The 25,189-nt window shown below is 42.2% G+C and overlaps 1 protein-coding gene across 1 annotated transcript in view; it reads right to left on the reverse strand.

Annotated features, from left to right (window-relative positions):
• Positions 1-25,189, reverse strand: part of ASXL3 (ASXL transcriptional regulator 3) — a 259,194-nt gene that overhangs the window by 14,118 nt on the left and 219,887 nt on the right. The window contains exons 10-12 of the mRNA XM_078687356.1: positions 8,528-8,624; positions 6,002-6,107; positions 858-2,820 (exon numbers count right to left, since the gene is read on the reverse strand). Coding sequence (XP_078543482.1) covers positions 858-2,820; positions 6,002-6,107; positions 8,528-8,624 — 2,166 coding nt within the window. The remainder of the gene's footprint in view (positions 1-857; positions 2,821-6,001; positions 6,108-8,527; positions 8,625-25,189) is intronic.

A 25,189-nucleotide genomic window follows, 5' to 3' on the forward strand; every position in this document is an offset into this window, starting at 1 on the left:
TAAGACAGTGATATCACTTTTGAGGATATAGCTTTCGAAAAGTTGCCCTCTTGTACGCACTTCCACCTCTAGCCATGATTCAGAAATCAGCAGTTAGGAGGCTCTTAAGCATTGACTTTGGCGCAACTCAGCTCAGGGAGAGTTGGAGTAAATTAGCTTGATAGTGTCAAGCACATATGTAAAAAGAAGAGCTGCAAAGAAAAAAGTATCGAAATTGTGAAAGAAAATAAAAATGTACTATTAGATAGCAAAATAAAGTCGGTTTTCAATCAGTTTCTGTTAGGGCTAATTTCCTTGGACCTCTTTTGCTGTGCGTCACAAAAACCGTGAACGGAGGTGCCAGATAAAGAAAAACTTGATCTCAAACTGCATAGGATACACTTCTCAAAGTTGGGCTTTTAATCTGATGTTGCCACTTTTGATGTATGTGGTCTCTAACGCAAGAGAAATGGACTCACAAATATTACAAAAAGGAGTCAGAACCACTGATCTAAAAAAATAAGTATCAAGTACATACTAAAACAATCTTTGGAAGTAACAATACAGTGGATCAATAGAAATAAAAACAAAATGAACATCTTGTGGTTTTGTGATCGTCGGGCGGCTAGAAGTAATGTTTTAAGATGATCAAATTTCTAGCTTCATCATCGAACTTTAACAATATGTGTTGCAAATCAAATACGTTTTACCACCATACATATAACCTGTGCTTTTAGCATCTCACTTTCTGAGAACCAGAATGACATATACAAGGCATAAAATAAAAAACAACATTCTATCTCTGGGTAAATATGCGTGTTTCTGGGCATTTTAAGCTTATCGAACATTGAATAAATATGATACTCATGAAACTGTACCTTAAGAGGGGGAACCTTGGGCTCTTCTCTTGGTGGCTGCTCCTTCTCTGATGTAGAAGAGGACCGAGAAGGCAGATCATCATCTATTCGGGCTCTCTTTTCCTTGTAGATGCCAAAACTATGTTGTTCTGCTGTCTTTCTCTTTGAGACCTCTGGTTCCCTACTCTCATTTTTTGGCACTTCAGGTGACTTGGCAGGTTCTACAGACTTCGAGTGTGACTTCTCGAAGTGATTTGCTGAATACCCTTGCTGTTTATGTTGCTTAGTTCTGGGTATTTCAGGGAATGATGTACTTTCTGCAGATGAGGTATTTAGTTTAGTCTGCAAAGGTTCGGTGCTTTTGGAGGCTGTCCCTTCAGGCAATGCAGATGCCTCCGATGAAGAGGGCAGACCTTTTCTATCAGTTCTCATCTGATCATCACTACACGTACCTATCAGTATTTTAGGTGGTGTAATGTCTTTGCTAGAAGCAGCTTGTGGTTTGTGATGTTCTGTGGGTGATGCAGAAGACTCGTGATTTGGGGTGCCAGCTTTGGACTCCTCAGGTGTCAATAAATCAGGGATAATGGGTAATCGACAAGGACTAATAATTTCAGGAGTACTTTGAGGTTCCTTCTCATCTGCAATAATGTTCTCTGATTCAGACAATTCCGAACTTGTGGAAGTTTCTTCTTTTGACGGGGAAAGAGGGTCCTCAGACAATGAGGGTGATTTTCTCTGTTGCAAATTGAGGCACTCGATTGTGGATACACTAGAGATTGGAGAAGTTTCTGATTGCAAAGAAACACTATTAGCAAGAGATGCTTCAGATACTAATGCTACAGAGGAGACGGAAGAGGTTTCTGATACAAAAGGTATGTCAGACATAGGGGATGGTTCAGATGTTAGTGGCAAGTTGGAAACTGGTGAGGCTTCTGACGTCAAGGGTAGAGTATACATTGGTGAAGCCTCAGACATCACTGGGGAAGCAGACATAGCTGATGTGTCTGATGCTAAAGATGTGTTGAGACTTTCTTCAACAGACTTCTGCTGAATTTCAGTCTCAATGTTTTCTGTGCTAGACACATCGGATGAAGAGGTTGCCTCAACAGATGCAGGTGTATTGGGGTCCTCAGAAGCAGACTGGTTATCACCACTTGGTGATGCAAAGCTGGCACAAGCATCAGCTGGACTTTCAGAGGAGAAAGAAGTTTCAGAAATGCAAGCAGTTTCAGATGAGTGTCCTTCGGTGGATGGTTCCTCTAGATCACTGAGCATTTCCAGTTCAACAGACCTGCCTTCGCTTATCAGCAATGAGCATACTGGAGCAGGGGAAAGACTTTCTGCTTCTTGTGCAAACATTTCTTCAACATGAGGTTCCTTCTCTGCCATATCATCAACAGAATGTACAGATGAAACAGAATGCGTCGCTGATAAACTTTCCTCTGGGTGATGACTGACTAATGGCGTTTCTTTTTGAGGGACTTCTGACTTTACTATTTCTTCCTTCTCCACTTCTTTTGTGTGTACCTCCTTTAATTTTGACAAACAGTCTACATCATTGTTCATGTCAACACAGAACTCAGAGTAGGCTAGAGGCTGGTCTGCCACAGTTTCCTCATGCAAAGCAGCCTGGCTCAAGGCCTTGTCAGAAAACTCTTGCTCCGACTTATGAATCTCATCTTGGCATTCATAGATACTTGTCTCAACCTCTTCAGCAATTTCCTCGTGCACTAGCGATTCTTCTGATATCAGAATGTCTTCCAATCCCGGCTCTTCCACTAGTTCGTTAGCTGGAACTGCTACCATGTTACAAAGCGACAGGTCATTCTCAGACACATACATTATTTCAGTACAGATCTCTTCATTCTCATCAAATGTTGAAGGGCCAGGTAGACCTGATGTACAGAAGGACGAGCCCTCATCTTCCACGCTGTTTTGTACAGAAGTAAGCTTCACAGATTCTTCAAACGACATTCCCAACCTATGTACAAATAACATGGCATATATTGTTTAATACAGAACTAGGCAACTATTAACGGGCAGCTTCTGAGATACAAAACTGGACAAATTGGTTTCATATAATGACAGTAAGGATATATGTAAGTCAACTCCAGAGGCTTTAAACCTGTGCTCTGTCAGAGAATGTTTACAAGACCCTAGAACCTAGAACCTGTAATCAATGCTCTAGATAATGTATACTATGGGGCCAATTTATAAAGGCGTTTATTAGTCTGAGAACTAGTGTTACAGGAGAACTAGTTTAGATAATCATAAATGCTTTTGTGAACTGGATATGAAATATGCAACTCCCTATTAGTAGAAATAGTGCTCATAAGGCACAGTCCTGTACTGACTGTGTGTGTGTGTGTGTATATACACACACACACACACACACACACACACACACACATTTAGTTCTTTTAAGGCCAAATCACAAAGGATTATTTAGTATCTGAAGTACTAAAAGTGTACTAATTCACATCCTCATGAATTACTTTTTGAATTGGCCACTTGTGTGATCGTGCACCATAAAAATATGTAATGATTTAAAGTTTGATGAATTTACTGCATCCCCCAAAAAGCGATAAATGTTCAGTCGCCTTATTTAGAGTGTATACATTCCTATACATTCTAAATAGGGTGTACAGGACAGCAGCAGCTTTAGAGTAGATGTCCCGCATCTACCAAATTTGAAATGCGACAAACGGTGAGAAGAAAACATTTACTGAGATCTTTATCAGGAAGAAAATAAAGAAAAGGCACACACAATAATAATTAATATAAAAGGATGAATTTAATTTTGGAGTTTCGCATTGAAAAATGAATCTGATGGAAGCGTGGCAGGGAAACATGCTTGTAATTTACTTAATTCAAAACTAATATTAAAGTCAACTACTTTGGCAGTCACGCTACATTTTTTGGTGAAGTGTGAATATTTACTGTGAAGGTATCAAATTGAAAAGAAACGGCAGCATGTCTCACTTATATGTTCACAATGGTGAGAGTTAAGATTTATTTCCTCTGTTCTTTAGGTGCAAAACATGAAGCCCAGATCTTAGTGGATTTGAAAAAAAGGAAATGGGAGGCGTGCAGTGTGTATAAAGGGGACAGGAGGCCAGTGCAAAATAGAAGGCGCACACTGGAATTTTTTTTCGTTTCAATCTTTTTCATATCTACAGCAGGCAGTTTATGAGACCCCGATACTGGAAATGCACAAGGCAATTATTTATCTCATTCCCCTACATAATTTGGTAGACCACAAAGAAGGGACTATCAGATCTACGCTCAGGTTTAATGTATATTATGCAAGTCATCTGGCTTTATTCTAAATCATTCTATTGATAACTGCAGCACCGTTAACCCAGCTGGTATCAAACGGAGCAATAACATTTTAACGTAGACAGCAGCAAAATAGTTTCTCATTGATTGGAGAACTGTTACCTGTTGCTCTTTCACAAGTAGCTGCAACTCTTGTTGCTATTAGCATAGCCATAACTGCACTCTAGAGAAGTTTTCAATGTATGAAATTGGATTTGGAACATTGCACATGTACATCTTTGAGCATACCTGCCTTTCACCCTAATGTTTACCTCTTGACCGGGGTGCCTAATTCTCAAAACAAGAGCATTTGCCTAATGACAATGTATAAGGAGTATTGTTTTGCTTGATCAAGCAAATATGTAAAGATCAATTAAGTTGTTATTGTTCCTCAATGGCACTTTAACCTGTTGCAAATGTCTATTAAGAATAATCTCTTCAACCTATGTCTCTTTGTGCTCTGCATTTGTCAACTTAGTGAGATGAAAAGGCTAACTTTATGCTTTATTCGCTAATGAAACTTTTAAGATATTCTACACGGATAAATGATGGTAATATCTTTATATCTTTGATATAGAAGATCAAAGATATAAAAGGATATCATGTATAGTTCAATGCTGCATTCCCTGAGCCACTGTCAGATTTTAACAGCATGCAAGAGATACTACAAGTTACATTCAATAAATACGAACAAAACAGAACACTGTACTCCATACTTGCACTACTCATCAAGATCATACCACATTACCATAAGAAATCCATAGGAGGCACAACATTTCTCAGTACAAACCGTCAACCTCTGAAACTCACTACATACCATCATTTGAATCTCCCAGGAGCATATACACTTCAGAAGACAGCTGAAAACAGTAATTTACAAGATAACTGCATCATTCCACAGCCTGGGGATAGAACCCTAAAAGGTCTCACCTTCAAGTTTACTCTTCAGCTTACACCCTACAGACAGGGAACAAGCCAACCAGTAAACTACTTTCTATATGCAAGTATTCTAAGAAGGGCTGGTCTATGGCTCACCTGGGTATTACATAGCTTTCTCAATTTCATATATAACATTTCTGCCCCACAATAATACTAATACCATAACACTCGGCGGTAGGCAGACACATGTAACCTAGCCCTTTTACACTCACATAAGACATATCTGTTACAGGGTGTTCATCACAAGCACTGAACAAGCCAATTAACAAACCATCAATAACTGAAGAGAGCTGTCACATGCTGCTGGACAATCAGAGGACTTTAATTCAGCCCACCACTGCAGGTCCCAAATAACAACATACTATAAATGTTTTTTTACATCTGTGTGAAAAACGAGTGTAAATGGTTGGATGGGTAATGAGAATGAATACAGAAGTCCATGCATGGATTCAGATCTTTTCGAGTGCATCTCTGAAATAAGTGTGTGGCCCTAGGAGTTTTGAATCGGCCAAGAAATGAAAATGCAGTGAAACAAGAGCACAACACTACCAGTGTGGAAGCTAATCTCTCGTTCGCTTTTGCAGAGCGCACCAATTTAGAAAATCTGTAGCGTATTGCAGAAAGCTAGAAGCTAGAAAAAATCTAATTAAATTGATTTAAGATAGGTGAAACACACTGACATAAAGAGCATTTTATTACAAATTCAAAGCAATTTTCATTCTCTTGTAAATTAAAAAACAACACCACAAAAGAAAATACCTTTACAAGCACAAAGACACTGTGGAAAGTTTATTTTTATTTAGCAAACTGTAACTTAATGTAGGCTTGGAAAAAATCATTTAGTTATTTCTTTTATTAAACGAGTGGCATAGGATATTTTATGTATAATTATGAAAAACACTTACTTTTCACCATAAAATCTTTCAAAGAATTTAGCTTTCCAGGGTTCAGTTTTCTTTTCTCTTTCAATTTCTAGTCGGATTCGTAACTGCATTTCTGGAGTAAATTCCCCTAGAAAACAAACGGTTGTATTCAAAAGCATGCAGACATTTGCAGCTCATCTTTCTCCTTGAAATTGTTCGGACAAAGAGAACATAACAGTAAAACAATTACAAATTATGAAATAAACATTGATAAAGGTAATTTAAGCATCTGCGAGTTGCACTTACGCCAGGGTGTATTTAGTTATTAAATAAAGCAGTTCAGTCCTGTCAATTCCAAAAATCTATTTTGTGTGTAAAGACACACCACAAACCTGGTACTGAGATATTGAAGAGGGAGGAAGGACCCTGCATTCTTCTACTGTATTTTGTGCCTTTATCAGCGATGGCTAAATCCATGACTCTGTCCTCCCCTCGTTCTGTGCATTTAAATTGAATTGAAATGGAAACTGGGGATAATGAGGTTAAGTTACCGACATGACAACTCCCAGGATCCTAACTCTTGTTGAAGTAAAAGAAGCTAGTGCCTTGGTGGTCCTTGCTTATACATTTTACCGGATGAAAAGATGTTTTAACACCTAGGGAAAAGAACTATCTTTCTCCTAAGTAAAAAGAATGTCAACAGCTGCTAAATCTACAGAAAAGCATCTGTTGCATGGATTTGGATGAAGAGGAGACATACATTCAAAAAGTTAGCTTCAATTTCGCAAGCTTCAATTTATTTATAAAAAACAAAACATGGAACGTGTAGTAGCTATGAATACTCGTGAAGGCACATGCTGTATGCTTTTGCTTTTCAGCTACTCTGTCATATTTTGGAGAACCCTCCAATCCTGGAAAGAAGTTAAATATTGAGAGGTATATTTTAACCCATTCTGGCTTCTAATAGCAGTATCCAAAGCATAGTTACTCATGGAAGATTAAACTTTAAACCCACACAACAGAAAGGAGCAGTACATTTTGGTGCTGGGACTAAGGGTGAAATCACAATTTCCCCCCACAAAATTGCATGTAATTATATCAGAGTTTTGCCAAATTATGCCTTTAAAGGAAAATGTGTTTGCTGTAATCTTGTGTAACTTTTCTCACACAAGAGCGCACTTAAGTAAAATCGTACCAAAAATATGTCACTTGGTAAAACAAATGTTTATGCAAATAAGTCTCTTGCATGCAAAAATTTCAATTATTTTCAGGAAATTCGTGTCGCACAAATTTAGAAATTATGCTAATTTTGCCACCGTATTTAAAAATTTCTCTCTACTTACAACCCCATTCATATTAGCAGAGCAAACATCATTGAGATGCTCTGATCACAAACTACAATAATGTCTCAAGGCCTTTAACCATAACAAATCTTTCAATACAAAATGTTGGACGAGGCTTATATTTAGGTGTGTGATCTGCTGAGTGAGTGGATTTTAATTATGAATAACAGGAAACATGTCTACTGTTTGGTGTTACATTGGAAGAAGCATAGAAGTTTGAAAGTAGAAGGAAATTAATATTTTAAAAAACAAAAAATTTCTAGATCCAGCCAAATGGTGAAAAGATTAATAAATGACTGGGCTGGAAAGAAAAATCAAGGCAGTGTACAGGACACAAAGCCCAAATTAATCAGTGCCAGTGATGATTTTTAAGGCAAGGACAATGGATGGAGACAATGGAAGGAGAGAGCAAATTGTTTAACAGATCTGTTGTAGTGATTTGAACTCTTCGAGAAAATGGACATAGAGAGTGCCACAGTATGCAGCAATCATAAATGTAAATCATTCAAGGTCAGAAGAAGAGCCATACAGCAGCAGTGAACTAGCTCTGAAGCTTGCTATACAGGACCACGGCTTATTCCTAATAGCTGACACAGTGCAGTCAAATTCTGCACTTTCACAATGTAGAAGGTGAATAAAAGGCAACAGAAAAGGTCATGGTTCTTTCAAATGCAGTTGGGGAAAGAAATAACCTTTTTTGTAGCTCTCCTGGATGAGATATGAAATCTGAGGTAAAACAGTATGAAAGAAGATGCCGAAAGATGTGGTCAGACACAAAAGAAGCAGCGTTTTTACACATATTTGTTTGAGTTAAATGTAATGGCAATATGTACGATTAGTCCACCATTTCTCGATGAAGGTCTTGTACAAAAAACCCAAAGAGAATTGGAGAACATTTGAAGAAGCTATAACTCAACTATGAACTTCCTACCCTAGTCATGGGCAATGGGGGAAAGTATAAAACTGATAAATGGAACAATTTAGCAGCAAAGATTAGGTTAAGATGTGCAACTTCATATTGAAACCCGTCTGAGGAAACGGATTCCTAATGATTAAGTCACCTCAAAAACAAATTTAAACTAATCAAGAATTGAACATGAATCTGGTGCTGCGTACTAGTTATTTGATAACCTACATTATTAACACCCAAAAAGCTAGAAAACCAAACATTTAAACCAAAAATATATGTACTTTTCAATAAAATATAAAATTGAATACAGCTTACCTTCAGACAAACGCTGTTTCCACCCTTGTGCCGCATATGCAAAGAATTCGTTATTAAGAGCTGAATTATTGAGCCGCAATACTCCATCACTTCCCATCTAGAAAATAAACCAAAGTCAACATAATATAGTGTCAGCAATTATTTCAAATATCATACACTATTTGGACACAGAAGAACAGTTTTAGTAACAGGAATGTGATCTAGGATGTTAATGAAGAGACATGTGGAATGATACAGATTTAATGTAACAAATCAACACTGTAATAGCTCTAGTATATAAACAGCAGCAACCTCCAAATTTATAGCCACAAACTGTGAAGAAAAACTGCAAGCGGTATATGTAGCTTAAGTCCAGAGCACCAAGCAGGCTTAGCAATCGCAAGCGGGCCTCATCATTCTGCAAACTTCCCACTGGCACGCATCTCAAGAAAAAAATCAAAAGTTAGCCAAATGGAAAAAAAATACCTGGAGGATGAGTGTGATGGTTGAAATCTACTAACTAATGGTAATGATAGAGTTGGGACTTCAAATAGCATAAGTTCCTTACTATTCAATTAGTTTATTCATAATCCAAACTCGTGGGACTGGATTTTCAAGCACAGGACTCAAATGTGAGGACGACAGGGGCCCACCTTGTGCAACTAGTTATATATTGTGAAGAACTGCTCTAGCAAAACTTGCATTTATATCCTAAACGTTGTAAGAAAGCATTTGGAGCACAAATGAGGGATATGCATGTCAACTTTGGTGGCCCAGCTTATTGTTGTGATAGGGCATGTCCTAGGAAAGGCAAAAGTACTGCATTATCTTGGGTGAAATGAGCATGCACTCCCGTATAACAGAGGACAATAGAAGTGGTGCCTCTTTAGGAAAATATCGTAAGGTGGTCTGGTCCAGTCCAACTTTTGTTATCGAGAACAGAGCGCCAGTACCTTCCTTTTTCTTTTGTATTATTTTTTATAGACAGATTTATACTGCATACACACTAACATTGAGTAAGCTTTCCATAGAAATGTACTAGTGACTCTTTCTGAACAAAATGCAGCATACACAGTTGCAACGTGTGTGAATGTTCATTGGGTTATCATATTTGTCTTCTGATATTGGGATCCTATCAATCAGTCAAAAATCTGCTATTCAGAAGCAAATAGCGACCATAAAAGCACATACAACACAATAAAAGCCAACTTCGAAATTTTTCACAAGAAATCATTTGATATACAATATTCTTGGAACAATGCTAAGAATCATAAAAAGTTAGATAGAGTACTAATAAGACATAACTTTCCGAGAAAATAATTCATATAAAATCACTGAAAATGCTAAATGCTTCACAGATGGTTAGCCTAAAATAACAGATTACATAAAATCAGCATTCACTATCATATGGGCAAAGACAGTACCATCTAAGTGTCCCAATAGGAAATAAAGTTAGTAAACACAGAAAATCTGATAAGCAGTGTCATTAAAAGAATTCTATAGTTAAATTAGATAAAAAGTGCACACAAAACATAACTGACCAGAAGAATAATTCATTTGAAATCACTCAAAGTACATTGTGCTACATGAGCTAACAGTTACTTTTAAAAAAAGGGCCTAAATAAAAGCAGCATTCAGTTTCCCCCTGCAGTTGGACAATGCAGGGCTGTTCTGCACTAGCACAGATTTCACATCTTGATAAGCGGAATTAGACTGGATCCTATCACTGGTGGGTTGTTAAAGTTTTTTTTACTGATGTCAGGTGTCTCAGCATTCAGGGTTGGGCTAACTGGCACAGTAAAAAGGCCTGGCATCAAAATAAAAGTGACCCCATTATCCAATCAGAAAGTTAAAAAAATGGCACACATGCAAATATGACCAGTTTTGAACTTGTCAAGATATGGCATGCAGCTATAAGAGACTGAATATTTATATTGTTTCTACAGTCAATGTTTCTGATACTATCAGGAAAACCAAGAGAAAAAGCAAGCCAACCACACCATAAAACAGATCTACAGAAAGGTATAAAAACGGCCCACACAGTGACTTGTCAAACTAGCCCTTCAGGCACTGCCATATAGGCCAGTCCAACCCCATTTGCCCGACTGCTCTTAATCAGGGTCGAAGACAGTGTTTGCGTCGAAGATCTTAATCTATTTTCCCAACATCACAAATCTACTCCAAAGTAGGACTACTACTATTCAAGAATCAAACTGCGTTTACATTTTACTGTAATGTTGCTCTACCCAGCACCAAAGAACAGCATTAAAAAGCAAAAACTGCTGTTGGCTTTAACCTCAAAGATTCAAAGTATACAAGGAAACACAATGGTGAAGACAATGTCAGGGAGGAGCCTTGTACTTTTCTTTTAGCCTAAGCACCTGTTAAATGATGGAGTTCTGAAAGCTGTATGCAATGCAAGGGTATTCAATCCCTATCGCTTGACGCCTAGGACACTAAGTTTTCATGTTTATTTTGGCCAGTGGACAAGTAGGCCCAACCCACACTGCAGAATATCAGAAGTTACCACGCACTCCTTTACAATGTGGTATGTTACAACGCTTTACAACGCTTGTACCTTTAACATGCTTTGTTTGACCACATTGTATTTTATCAAGCAAAAGTGCTGATAAGAGTGGGGGGTATATTTTAACACTCCCACAGATTGCGGCAATTCAAAAGCACAGTTATATCAATTTAATTCAATACAAACACAGTGGTGATATTAAAAAGCAACGGGTTTCAACCATGGAAGGTCTTAATCACGACCAGCGAATCCTTTTTCAATGTTAATTTTAATAAGTATCCCGTACCCCCAACTAAGAGGGGTTTGGGATTTGTAGTTTAATTATGTAAAAGTGCCTTGCTTCTGTGCAGGTTCTTTGAAATTCACAAGTTTTTCTTTTGATAATACGAAAATTGCCTTGGTAGGTCTCAAAGCTGATTTTTCGATATCTGCAATTTGGTTACATTCCAATTCTCTTTTTCATTTTGTTTCTTTTTTCAATATCTATTGTCAAGATCACAAGAATCTAACCTTAGATATTAAAGAAAAAGAAGAAAATAGAACAGTAGTCATTCAACAAATGGCCAGATGTATCAAAGTGTTTTACACCTATTTTGTGTCTGTGGGAAAAACATGTTTGTACATATGGCCCAAATAGATAAGTTAAGGAAAGATATGAAAGTAAGGCTGGACAAATATAATGATGAAATACCACAATGAAAACAGGGAATTTATAGAAAAGAGCAGATTACATCCATGGTACAAATGTATACTTTTGCAAGTCAGTTTCAAAACTTAAATAATAAATGGAAAAGCCACTTCAAGTCGAAACTAGTGAATCAGATACACAGCAAAGTGGTAGTGGGGTAGCACATCATTAACAAGGGATCCACAGTAAAAACGTGGTCGTACCACCCAGTACTCCCACACTTTAAAACAAAAAAACACTACCCCACTTGTGTGGCTGGGCATTTCACAATAAGAGAGAAAATGCAATGTGAAGACATCAAGTTCTCATCATGAAATCGATAGCAGCAGTATTTGGGCTGAAACTTCTCTGCCAACCACGGAAACGGAAATGACTAAACCTAGACATGTCAGAAAACTAGACACCAAGGGTGGTGTGACTTGTGAGGACTCCAGAACATTTTATAAACCAGAACACCCCGCAAACCTCAAAAGTTGGCTAAAATAACATTTTCCTCACATTTTGGGGAAGGAAAGTTCTGGAATCTGTGTGAATTCATAAAATTCCTTCAACCAACGTTCCACATTTTTCCAGATACAACAGGGGACCCAACTGGGATGGATGAAAACTGCGACCAAATTAAGTCAGGGCATTTTTTGTATGGCTTCTGGTTTGCTCCGTACTTGTCTCAGATAGTCGGCCGAGTCACACAAGTATGTATCAAGACCAGTTCTTCAGACATGCTTGATGCACACCTGCATTACTACTACTTTGAAAGCCACTGGAATGATCTGGTGATAGTCAGGAAAAGTTAAAAAAAGGAGTGGCCGGAATTACCAAGGGTCTATGTGGAATTTCAAAGTTAGGGACTAGGCAATGTATTGTCTTAAAAGGACTGTAACAATGTAGGTTCCATCGTCACTAGCAGAAAGAACACTTGTTACTTACCTGTAAACAGGTGGTTCTCCAGTATTGGTGTCTTTCATAGATTCACATGCTTGAATATTCCCCGTCGTCGAAGTGGGAGTCCCACGGTAAATAAAATAGCAATAATGCTAAATATATATAAATATATATAAACATAATACATGATAAAGAAAGGAAATACACCTGAAATCCTCTAAAAACGATTCCTACATAGGAATGCAAGGCAAAGAGAAAAAACTATTTGTAACACATTAGTGTCATTATGTTAGTCCAAATTACAGCCAATCAGGCGCCAGCACCCTCTAGAACCTTCTCCTCAGAAGCTCAAGCCCTCAGATTTTCGTAGCACAAAGTAACCAAGAGTGTATGAGGAGAAGAGAGCCTCTGAGGGGAGGAGGTGGGTCGCATGTGAATCTATGAAAGACACCAATACTGGAGAACCACCTGTTTACAGGTAAGTAACAATTGTTCTTCTCCAGTATTAGGGGTGTCTTTCATAGATTCACATGCTTGAATAGAATAGAAATCAGTAACCTCCGAGAGCTGAGATTGCTAAGCACATATGGCAAGCAAGACAGTAATATTAATAATACAGTCATGTAAAATATCATAGCAATCACAGCAAAAAGAACAAGGAGGGGGGAACAGAGGCTCACCTTAATGGAAAAGATGGCGAAGCACTGCCTGTCCCACAGCGGTATCCGCTTCATTGATGGCATCCAAACAGTAATGCTTGGTGAAGGTGTGCCTGCTGGACCATGTCGCTGCATGGCAAATCTGATGAAGAGGCACACCAGCAAACAAGGCGGTGGAAGAAGACATCGCCCTCGTAGAATGAGCCCTCACTGAAGACTGTAATGGTTTGCCAGCTTGTTGGTGGCAGAAGGCAATGGCTGAAGAAAGCCACCGGGCAATAGTTGGCTTGGAAACTGGATGGCCCTTACGCAGGCAATGAAGAGTTGGTCGGACTTGCGGAAGGGGGCAGTTCTGGCAATGTAAAATTTAAGGCATCATTTGATGTCCAAAGAATGCAAGCGCTGCTCCGCCGGAGACTTTGGGTCCGGAAAGAAAGTTTTGAGGAACACAGGCTCATTCAAATGAAAATCCGTAGGTACTTTAGGTAGGAAGGAGGGGTTAGTGTGGAGCGCCACCCCGTTAGGTTTGAACTGAAGATAAGGCGGCTTGATAGTGAAAGCGTGAAGGTCACTCACGCGACGAGATGAGGTCAAAGCCAAAAGTAGCGCAACCTTCCAGGTGAGGAATTTGATATCCGCTTTATGGATAGGTTCAACTGGGGACTTTAGAAGTTGAGATAGTACAATATTGAGGTGCCAAGATGGAGGAGGGCGCCGAACAGGTGGGAACTTGGGGAAAAGCCCTTTGAAGAATTGACGTATGATCCTGGATGAACAGAGGGAAGAAGAGCCATCATGCCGGAAACGAGATATTGCAGCTAAGAAAACTCTCAGTGTAGCATGAGAGAGTCCTGACTGAGCGAGGCTCAAGAAGAATGGAAGAAGCTGCTCTGGAGTGGAAAGGATGGGATGGACATTGGCTGCAGCGCACCAATGACAGAATCTCTTTCACTTGAGTTTGTAAGTTTTGATGGTAGACGGAGCCCTGGCATGAGCCAGGATGTCTCTGCATTCCTGAGATATGTTCAAATCTGCGAATTCAAGGTGCTCAGGTTCCATGCCCACAATTGTAGCGTGGAGGGGTCCGGATGACACACTAGGCCCCTGTCCATCGTTAGGAGGTCTGGACGAGGTCGCAGAGGGATGGGCTCGCACTGGGACAGCAGAAGCAGTTCCGAAAACCATGCCTGCCTGGGCCAACGAGGTGCGATCAACAGGATGTGGCAGGGCTGTCTCCGCATCTTCCACAGCACCCGCGGTACTAATGGGATCGGTGGAAAAGCGTAAGCGAATAGATCGCACCAGTCGATCAAAAGGGCATTCCCGCACGACCCGGGGTGGGGATGCCAACTTGCATAAGACAGGCATTTCCCATTCTCTGGTGTTACAAAGAGGTCTAGATCTGGATGACCCCACTGGCGAAAGACAAGATCTAGAGTCGGTTGGTGCAGTTCCCATTCGTGTGTTGAGGAAGTGGACCTGCTCAAAGAGTCCGCCAGGAGGTTGGACACGCCCGGAAGGTGGACGGCCGTCAAAGTGATGTGATGGCGGAAGCCCAATCCCAGATTGACTGGGCCAAGTGAGACAGATGTGGAGACTTGGTTCCTCCCTGTTTGTTCACGTAGTGCATACTGGTGGTATTGTCTGTTTAGATAAGCACTGACTCCCCGTGAACTACAGGGAGGAATGACTTGAGCGCTAGGAAGATCGCCATCAATTCTAGCCTGTTGATATGCCATGTGCGATGGGGCGGAGTCCACTTGCCCTTGATGGATAGGCCCTGGAGATGAGCGTCCCACCCCTCCAGGGAGGCGTCCGTCGTCAGCGTAAGATCTGGTGCGTGAACGAGGAAGGTCAATCACATTTCTAGATTCGTTGGCTGCGCCCACCAAAGCAAGCTCTTTCTCATGCGGGCTGTGACTGCAACTAGGTCGTTGAAGGACCCGGAGACCTGACGCCACTGTAAGTTCAGTTCCTCCTGAATGGGACGGGTGCGCAACCTGCAATTTGGGATCAATGCGATACCAGATGACGCCATTCCCAAGAAAGACTTTAACATTCGAACAGAAACGGACTGTTTTCTTCGAATGAGGGAGACCAGACGAAGGATCTTCTGACGTCGCTCGTTCGAGACGAACGCTTTTGAGAGCTTCGTGTCTAGGATCGCTCCCAGGAAGGTTCTGGTTTGCAGAGGCGCATACTGTGACTTTTCGACGTTGATGGTCAACCCCAAGGACTGAAACACCTGTTGGCAAAGGCGAGTGTCCTGATATAGCTGATGGTGGGATTGAGACTTTAGAAGGCAATCGTCCAAATATGGAAAGATTTAAACTCCTTGTAGACGCAGGTGAGCCACCACAAGGGCCAGTACCTTCGTGAACACACGAGGAGCTGATCGCAGCCCGAAGGGCAGAACTTTGAACTGAAAATGCATTGGTCCCACCTTGAAACGCAGGTACTGACGATGTTGTTTGATAATTGGGACATGAAAGTATGCGTCCTGAAGGTCTATGGTGGTCATGAAATCCTCGCTGGATAGAAGACGCAGGATTTCCAGTAACGTCAGCATGCGGAACGATTGGGACTTTAGGAACTGGTTGAGAGCCCTCAAATCCAGAATGGGTCGCCAATCTCCGGTCTTCTTGAGTATGAGGAAGAATCGAGAGTAAAACCCCTTCCCTCTTTGATGTTTCGGGATCACTTCGACTGCACCTTTTGAAACAAGAAGACTGACCTGATGGTAAAGCTCCTCGAGATTTGGAGGAGGCGGGCCACGAGGTGGAGTACAAGGAGGAATCTCTACGAACTCTAGGGTATGACCCCGTAGTACAATGTCCAAAACCCAGCGGTCCGAGGTGATCGAGGACCACTGAGAATAAAACAGAGAGATTCGACCTCCAACAGTTTGAGGGTGACAAAAGTCATTGGCGTTTAGGATTGGATCCACGATAAGAAGACTTTCCTCTGTAGGGTCTGGAGGGCTGCGGACGAGATTGCTGATTGGGTGTGTAACGTTGGCCGCTCTGATTGTAGGAGCGGTATTGCTGCCCACCTCGAACGTTGGAAGGGGTGCAGCGTCCGCGTGCACCTCGAAAGGACTTCTTCCGAAATTGCAACGTGCCCAAAGACTTTGCCGTATCAGTGTCCTTCTTAATGGACTCCAGGGCGTCATCGATATGGGATCCGAAAAGCGATTCCCCATCATAGGGCATATCCAGTATTTTGGATTGGACTTCCTGCCGGAAGGAGGTGGACTTTAACCAGCCCTGTCGTCGGAGTGCAGCCGCACTTGCAAGCACAGACGGAAACCTGTGTTAGCAATATCGACTGCGCAGTCGATCATTTCTTCCGACGCCCTCTGACCATCGCGAAGAATCTGTTGAGCGTCAGCCTTGGAAGCATCAGGTATGAGGGTCACCAAACCTGAAATATTCGACCACATCTGCCGGTCATAACGTCCCAAGATGGCTAAGGCATTGGCTGCCCGGACAGATGTTGAAGCCATAGTTGAAAACTTGCGGCCAATAGCATCTAGGCGTCGACCCTTTCTATCAGGAGGGGCTGTGATTGGAGATGCTGGGTTCCGTGCTCGACGCTGTGCAGCCTGAGTCACTACAGAGTCCGGCTTGGGGTGAGAAGTCAGGCAAGCTGGAGAACCAGTTGGGGCCTTGTATTTTTTCTCAAGGCACGGTATCTGAGCAGGTAAGGAGTTTGGAGCATTCATGAGTTTAATTCCCTCCTTCCACACAAAATCGATGATAGGAATTGTGTGGACCTGCTTATAAGGTTTGTCTTTAAAATCATGAAGAAAACAGTCCTCCTCGCTTTGTGATCTTGGTAATTTGAAACGCTGAGCCGCTTTATCCATTAAAAGATGGAAACTGGCGATATCTACAGGAGGTGACTCACCAGAGTTCCCTGGCTGAGGAGAGGGCGTCTGTGCCCGGTAATCATCCCATTCAGCCATATCCTGGTCGCCTGCATCGTCATCCGAATTGTCAGGGACCTCTCCGTCCTCACGCTCTGGGACCTCTTCATCATCCGCATCCTGCGGGTAAACCGTTGTATGGATTCTAATGGACGTTTGAACCTGAGACGAAGTTGTAGGTGGTAGGACAGGCGGCAGAGAAGGTGGAGGTATCGCCACGGGAGCAGGAGATTGTACAGGCGTAGTCTGCGGTGTTGCTGGGAAACGGCGGTTATAATCATCCAGCATATGTTGGAGATTTGAAATCAAGGTCAATGGAATGGTAGCCATAGGAACTTGGACCAACTGTTCCTCCTGCTGAGGCTCTTGGTCTCCGCCATCGTCGTCAGAATCAGAGTCTTGACATTTAATTACCAAATCAGAGGGAATATGTGCCGCCCCAACCATATCCCCTTCATGTTCCGAGTCTGTGTCATGCTCAGAGGTAGTGGCAAACATTGGTGAAGGTGGTTGCGGTTCTGGATCAGAGATGTGTTGGCACGGAACCTTAGTGCGACGATGTGAAGAATCTGTAGTCTTCAATGGCACTAACGGCAAAGAGGCAAAGGAACTCGGTGCCGCCGTCGACAGTGCCGTCGTCGTTAACGTCGACGATACTGACTTGGCCGTCGACGAAGATAATTTTGGTGAAGTCATTGTCGACAGTATGGCCGTCGACAGGGCCACTGTCGACGCGCGATCCACTGTAGACGAAGTCGTCGACGGTCCAGTCGTCGACGCTAGTAGAGCCTCCGTAGACAGAGTCCTCGTCGACGGGGCCTTGGTCGACGATGTCTTCGTCGACGGAACCTTGGTCGACGGTGTCTTCGTCGACGAGACGTTGGTCGACTGAGTCGACGACGAAGATTTCTTCGGGACTTTCGTAGACGAGGATTCTTTCTTCTTCGTCGACGAGGAGATGGGAATCATCGATGGAACAGGCTTCGACGGCAACGAAACCCTCTTCGACGTGTAGGCTGTCGACAAGACAGTCGTCGACGACGAGAAGGCTGAAGTTGTAGTCAGCGTCGTCGTCGATGATGCAGGCAATGCTGTTCTCGTCGTCGGAACGCTCGTAGACGCTCCCGTCGACGGCGGAACTTTAAGAGGCGTGGAAACACCTCGAGAGGCAGCAGAAGACGCCTGAGAGCCAGGTCTCGTGGGCGTAGAGGTGGTAGGAGTGGCAGAAGACACCACAGGAGGCAGAGACAAGGCCATTTTAGTCTTTTTGAGGAAAGGGGAAGGAAACTCCTGAACACTACCACGCTTAGAGGCTGCTGTAGAAAGACCAGAATGAAAACTTTCTGCGTCCAAAGGAGAAGACGGCCCTCTCGGTCTTTAAGTGTCTTAGTAGAAAAAGTTCTACAGAACTTGCAGCTGCCAGCCTCATGATCAGGGTATAAACAGTAGATACACTTCTGGTGGGGGTCCTTTTCAAAAAGGCGCAGCTTCCCACAAGAAGAGCAAGGTCTGAATAAAGACTTCTTATTTGACATGTTGAGATAAACACTGGACACTAGAAGAGTTGAGTTGAAAACTGAGCAGAGCTCAGGGAGACTCCCTTCACACGACGTGCGGTAGAAAATCTGAGGGCTTGAGCTTCTGAGGAGAAGGTTCTAGAGGGTGCAGGCCCCTGATTGGCTGTAATTTGGACTAACATAATGACACTAATGTGTTACAAATAGTTTTTTCTCTTTACCTTGCATTCCTATGTAGGAATCGTTTTTAGAGGATTTCAGTTGTATTTCCTTTCTTTATCTTGTATTATGTTTATATATATTTATATATATTTAGCATTATTGCTATTTTATTTACCGTGGGACTCCCACTTCGACGACGGGGAATATTCAAGCATGTGAATCTATGAAAGACACCCCTAATACTGGAGAACAAGTTAGTCACCCGTAATTATGGAGAGGCAGACTATTAAAAAGATGTGTGCAACTCTTATCGCACTAAAATTAAACCCAATCTACTAGCTTAAGTGCAGCAAAAAAAAGCAGGTACTAGACAAGGATCCCATCATCGAGAAGACAAGAGAAGTCTTAGATGCACTTTGGGAACTCTTGTCTTGGTGGTGGTTGTCGTGTACTGATAAGATATCATAAAAAGCACAAATTGAAAAATGGAAAGTGCTTCTACACACCCAACCAGATACATAAAACACAGTAAAGATCTTCCTAGATCAAACTCACTTCCCTTTCACACTAGTTCTCAAAAACCATTTCACACTGTACAAACTATTACCACACAACCAATTTACAACATCAGATGATGGTTACTCTAGTCCAATTACTGGTTTTCCCTGATCAGCACGAAAAGGCATCCAGATAAAGAAAGCACGATGTCATAACAATGGTAGCTGGTGATATATAGGCAAAAAACATAATATACTTATTCCTTTGCCTCATTTTCAATCTTTTTTGGGCTTATATATCTATATTTAAGTAGTGTGACATATACATGTGCGATTATACCAATATTGTATTGGGCATCCCACTTGATGCAGAGCTGGGGTACCTATTGGGTTTTACTTCTGAATGTGAGGAATTAAGAGGACGCAGGCCAGTTATTCTGCTGTAGGAACTATGAGGGCAAGCTTATTTGAGTTTAATTATTTTTCATGTAGAACGGCTGCTAGTAATCTTATGGTGTTCGTGGCTACTGTAGCTGGCAGTGGGAGGACACACCAGGCTTGATGGAACAGCTTTTCTCACAACATCAACATGTTGTATTTGTGGTCTTCAATGACACTTAACCTTGCCAGGGTCACAGTCTTCAAACAACGGATGACGAGATGATGCACCACCTGAGATGCAATTTTAGTTTTGCAGCTTCACCTGCTAGCCATGGTTAACAGCGGGGTAGCCTTGGACGTATCTCAAATTTGCTTCCAGCTGCAATTGTGTTCCTGGATCAGAATGACAGCTGACCTGTGCATTAACATCTGCAACGTCAGTCTAAGGGACCCTGGCACTAGATGAAAAGTGATGCAATGGGTGGGCTTATTCTGTATTGCTGCTTCTTAGGTGTCATCCGTGCTGTGGCCGACCGACCAGCAGTACCATCAGTAAACGGGTTGTGAGAATGGTAAGCATCACAGATGGCTCTAAGAGACATACTCAATTTCAGGCACAAACATTTATGCCAAGTAGAAGTTAAACATGTAGATCTCGAGTCTAAAAGGCCTCTGAGCCCAAAAGGTATCCAGACACCTGGTAAGGATGCTTTGAGTACCAGTCTTTACAAGGCAAATGTTGTGCTTGCAATCAACTATTGGGTTCCAAACGCTAATACAAAAGTGGGCAGGCTAATATAGCCAAAACGTCTCAGGTATGTAATATGCCTTAAGCAAGTGTGAACAGGGGTCTTCGACATTTTGTATATTGACAGTTGTTTATTTTTTCTAGCGGGAGCAGCATTTATTCATATACTGTCTCTTTTAGTGACTTGCCGATCCCTAATGTCAACAATCTGAAGTCTTACATAAACAAAGAAAATCCAACTTTGGGGGGGGAAAGGGAAGAGTGATCAAAAGGATATTGAAGCACTCAGTGTTTGATAAAATACCCCTCACACACCAAAAGGCCCCTTGGTGTCATGCTTCATCATTGGGGTCTTCGCACCCCTCTATCGGGATGCGGCGTGCTGCGACCTACGGATACGCGGGAGCACTTTCAAGTTGGCTATGTGTAGTGTACAGTGTGTGGGGTATGTGAATAAAGTGAGTAGGGAACGTAGTGAAGGTTTTAAAAAGTACCTGGCACTTGAGAGAAAAAAGAATTTTATTCCGAACTCTGGCTGGTACTATTAAAAATAAGTGCAGGGCGAGATCAACCTGTTGTGTTAATGAACAGGATCTCTGGTGTGCTATGTTGTCGACATGTTTCGGAGACTGGCTCCTTCTTCAGGACAGGGGCACAAACTCCCTTCCCTACTCACGTCTTCTTCTACAAAAAAAGTGTGATTTTTACAGAAAAGTGAAATTTTTGTAGGAATAGGCTAAGTGTGCCTACAGCGGTCTGCTACAAGTACAATGACTTGTGAAGCCTGGTTGGTGGGCTTCATGAACAGCGTGTAGGGGTGTTGCTCCAATGGCTATAAGGTCTGGACACTCTGATCGCCGCCTACCCCTCGCGCTACTCCGCTGTGTAGCGGAGTAGCGCGAGGGGTAGGCGGCGATCAGAGTGTCCAGACCTTATAGCCATTGGAGCAACACCCCTACACGCTGTTCATGAAGCCCACCAACCAGGCTTCACAAGTCATTGTACTTGTAGCAGACCGCTGTAGGCACACTTAGCCTATTCCTACAAAAATTTCACTTTTCTGTAAAAATCACACTTTTTTTGTAGAAGAAGACGTGAGTAGGGAAGGGAGTTTGTGCCCCTGTCCTGAAGAAGGAGCCAGTCTCCGAAACATGTCGACAACATAGCACACCAGAGATCCTGTTCATTAACACAACAGGTTGATCTCGCCCTGCACTTATTTTTAATAGTACCAGCCAGAGTTCGGAATAAAATTCTTTTTTCTCTCAAGTGCCAGGTACTTTTTAAAACCTTCACTACGTTCCCTACTCACTTTATTCACATACCCCACACACTGTACACTACACATAGCCAACTTGAAAGTGCTCCCGCGTATCCGTAGGTCGCAGCACGCCGCATCCCGATAGAGGGGTGCGAAGACCCCAATGATGAAGCATGACACCAAGGGGCCTTTTGGTGTGTGAGGGGTATTTTATCAAACACTGAGTGCTTCAATATCCTTTTGATCACTCTTCCCTTTCCCCCCCCAAAGTTGGATTTTCTTTGTTTATGTAAGTATCAGAGTGGAGCACAAATCCGACGAATAGCTCTACCTCCCTTTTTTTGGTTTAAACAACAATCTGAAGTCAACATAAGAATGTACGAGAAAGGCTTAGCAAAATGTAAATTAGACTTGCTATCTTGAACCGAAAAATAACAAGAGTCTATGAGACAGGTCCAAGCTAAACCAGTTTCACAATGTCCTTCAAGTTTGTCTTCAGTATTAGTAAAGGGCAACCTCAATATAAACCATACAGTTAAAGTGAAGGTCTGGTCAAGAATGAAGAAGTCCGACCACAAGATATTGGAGACACAATTTATGCAGTTACCTCATGTGGTGCTTTGCACAGATGGATGGTAATAATCAAAGGTAAACTGAGAAACCTACGCTTGCTCTGCAAGTCCTTCATTAGGGAAGGAAACATATTTTACATGACTGCAGCAAAATGTGGCACCAACATCAAGTTGCTAACTTTGACAATCCATTATCCATACTACTATTTTAAAGAGAGAGCCCAAACCTTTGAGGCGGGTAATCTCAGTAACCACAGCACCAATCACAACACCCAATACAGCGTTGGAAAGGGCAGTTGCAGCAGAAGGACATAGGCTATGCAGACGGCCACCATATACATTTAAAAGGGAAAAGAACCGTGCCAGCAAAGTAGTCCCTTGTGGGTGTGTCTGCGTTCTGCTGTGGGCGTGTGCTGGGGGCATGACAAACGCTGGGGGCGTGTGGTACGTTCCGCCCTTCATGCCATGTGAGTTGTAATTGCGACGCATCAAGGGGCACGCTGGGGGCGTAACAAACGCTGGGGGCGTGTGCTACGTTCCGCACTTCATGCCATCTGGGTCGTACATTAATCAGATCGTCTGCTGTGGCCGTGTGCTGGGGGCGTCACAAAGGCGTTCACCTCGAAGCGTGGTAAGTAACCATTCGCAAGACTCCCTTGGGGGACTGCACGTTATCTCACACTTACTGGGGGTGCCGAATGCAGTGTGTGCCTTGGCCTGGGTGCGTATGAAAGGGCCGAACGCAGTGTGTGGCTTGGCCAGGGTGATTCTAAAAAGCACTCAGGTCGAAGAGCGTCGGTGTGGGTCATAAAAAAATAAGAACAGCGGGAAACAATCATTCAAGACTCACACAATTCTAATTGTTAGACGGTCGCCGCCGGCCATCAAGCGGGGGCACACGCGACTGAGCGAGTCTGTGGGGATAATTACTGCAGCCTCTCATGCGCGCTGTTACTGAACTATCACATTAAACCAAATTACACGCGCCTGCTAACATCTGCCAGGGCTGTAGCCGGGCTCAGGCGGCGGATCACTACACTAATTACATGCGCCTGCTAACATGAACCAGGGCTGCAGCTGGGCCTCAAGCAGGGAGACACGTACCTGCTAACAGCAACCAGGGCTGCAGCTGGGCCTCAAGCGGGGGAAACACGCGAATGACCGTATCTGAATACACACATTACACACATTCTATTTCATACCCGGACAGCGTCGGGACGGGCTGCTAGTAGATTATAAAATGCCAAGGGCAGCATTTTGAATGTTTATGGTCCACCAACTTATGCAATCTTGTTTCTAGTAGGGTGCATTATTATATGGTATAAACCCTGAAGGCATAGGTGTTGTAGTTCAATATACTTTCCAGCAAACAAATAAGTTCATTAACAATTAGCAATTTAGGAACTATATATAATGGACCAAATTGACAGACTCACTGCAGGACTATGGGTTCTGTTAATAAAAATACAGCACGTTGAACCTGGTTCTCCAAACGTCAGCACAAAGCAAACATATCCGAATCTTCCAACAGGTATATGGTATCAAAATATGCCAGGAAACCTCAACATCACTGATTTGTTTCTAGATCCTAATTTGATCAACAACCTCATAAATGGCACAGGTTACTTCTTGCACCGCCCAGTTAAATTTCAGATATAATGAAAAAATGAGGGATGGAGCATACAGCCTTTGATGAGAAAAGTAATCCAAATGTGGGACCCAGTTGTAAAATTAACAGGATCATAAACTGTCAATTAGAGGCTTGTACTTATGCCAATGTTAGTATTTTTATTTTACACTAGCACTTTTTAGCCCCAGCTACACAATTTTCGGGGCATTTAGTTTTCGTTTGCATACTAAAATACTGGATAAACCGATTTTAAATTTCTGACAAATATAAAAATGATTATAACTGTTATCCTCCTTCAGCGGAGTGTGCTATTTTAAAATGGGTTGCAATGTTTAGTTATTTCTACCCCATTCCGTGTGGCGGTATGAGAGGACGAATGTGGTATGTAAAGTCAGTTAACTGTCCATGCCTTGTCCCTAAGACCTCCTTTATCAAGACAAAGAGGCCTGATGGCATCAACTTAAATCATCTTCGTGAAGTAAAGGTCACTCTAACTTATCGCGAAGAAACTGAGTTGCTGGTCACAACTAAAAATGCACTTTATCATCATTAGCATTGTTTGTCATGTGTAACGGATTGCAATTGTATAAAAGTAGCATTTGCCGATTCAATAAATAGAATTCTGTCGTATAAAATCTCATAGATGGAGCAGGAGGGCGACCTTCATCAATAAGCAAGGCTAATGGAAGAGATGTTTTAGGATTATAAACTGAAATCATACATTAACAACTTATTTTATATAGTGCATAGTAACAGTTTAGCCATTTCTCAGCACCATAAATAACAGGTTTTACTGTTTACCAGTTTAATAGTACTCCTTTGACTAACATTAAGAGGATGGAAGGCTGAGTTTCCCTTGCTGGAATTAAACTTGTGACCATGGCACATACAAGAGCTCATCAGCAACAGATCTACTTGCCATGCTACCTTGCAGCCATTATGACTAGTTTTAGAAAATTCCAAATTGTACACTTGATCATGCACTTCTCACTTACTATAATTTCGGCCTTGCACGCAAGATAGGGTTGACAATTGGCTGCGAAAAATAAGCTTTGGCACTAACAAAACAACCATGTACCCAGAGTAATGAAATGACACGTTTCTCAGGGGAAAGTCAATTTCGGACATTTCAAAGGCCTTGCACACCGGTAAGCAGTTCCGGGGGCCCAAAATATCTCAGGTGGGTTAAGTGTCATGGTTATCACTCGTAAAATAAAACCAGAATGCCATG

Source organism: Lissotriton helveticus, chromosome 4_1 (assembly GCF_964261635.1).
Source record: "Lissotriton helveticus chromosome 4_1, aLisHel1.1, whole genome shotgun sequence".
In the NCBI taxonomy this organism is placed as follows: domain Eukaryota; kingdom Metazoa; phylum Chordata; class Amphibia; order Caudata; family Salamandridae; genus Lissotriton; species Lissotriton helveticus.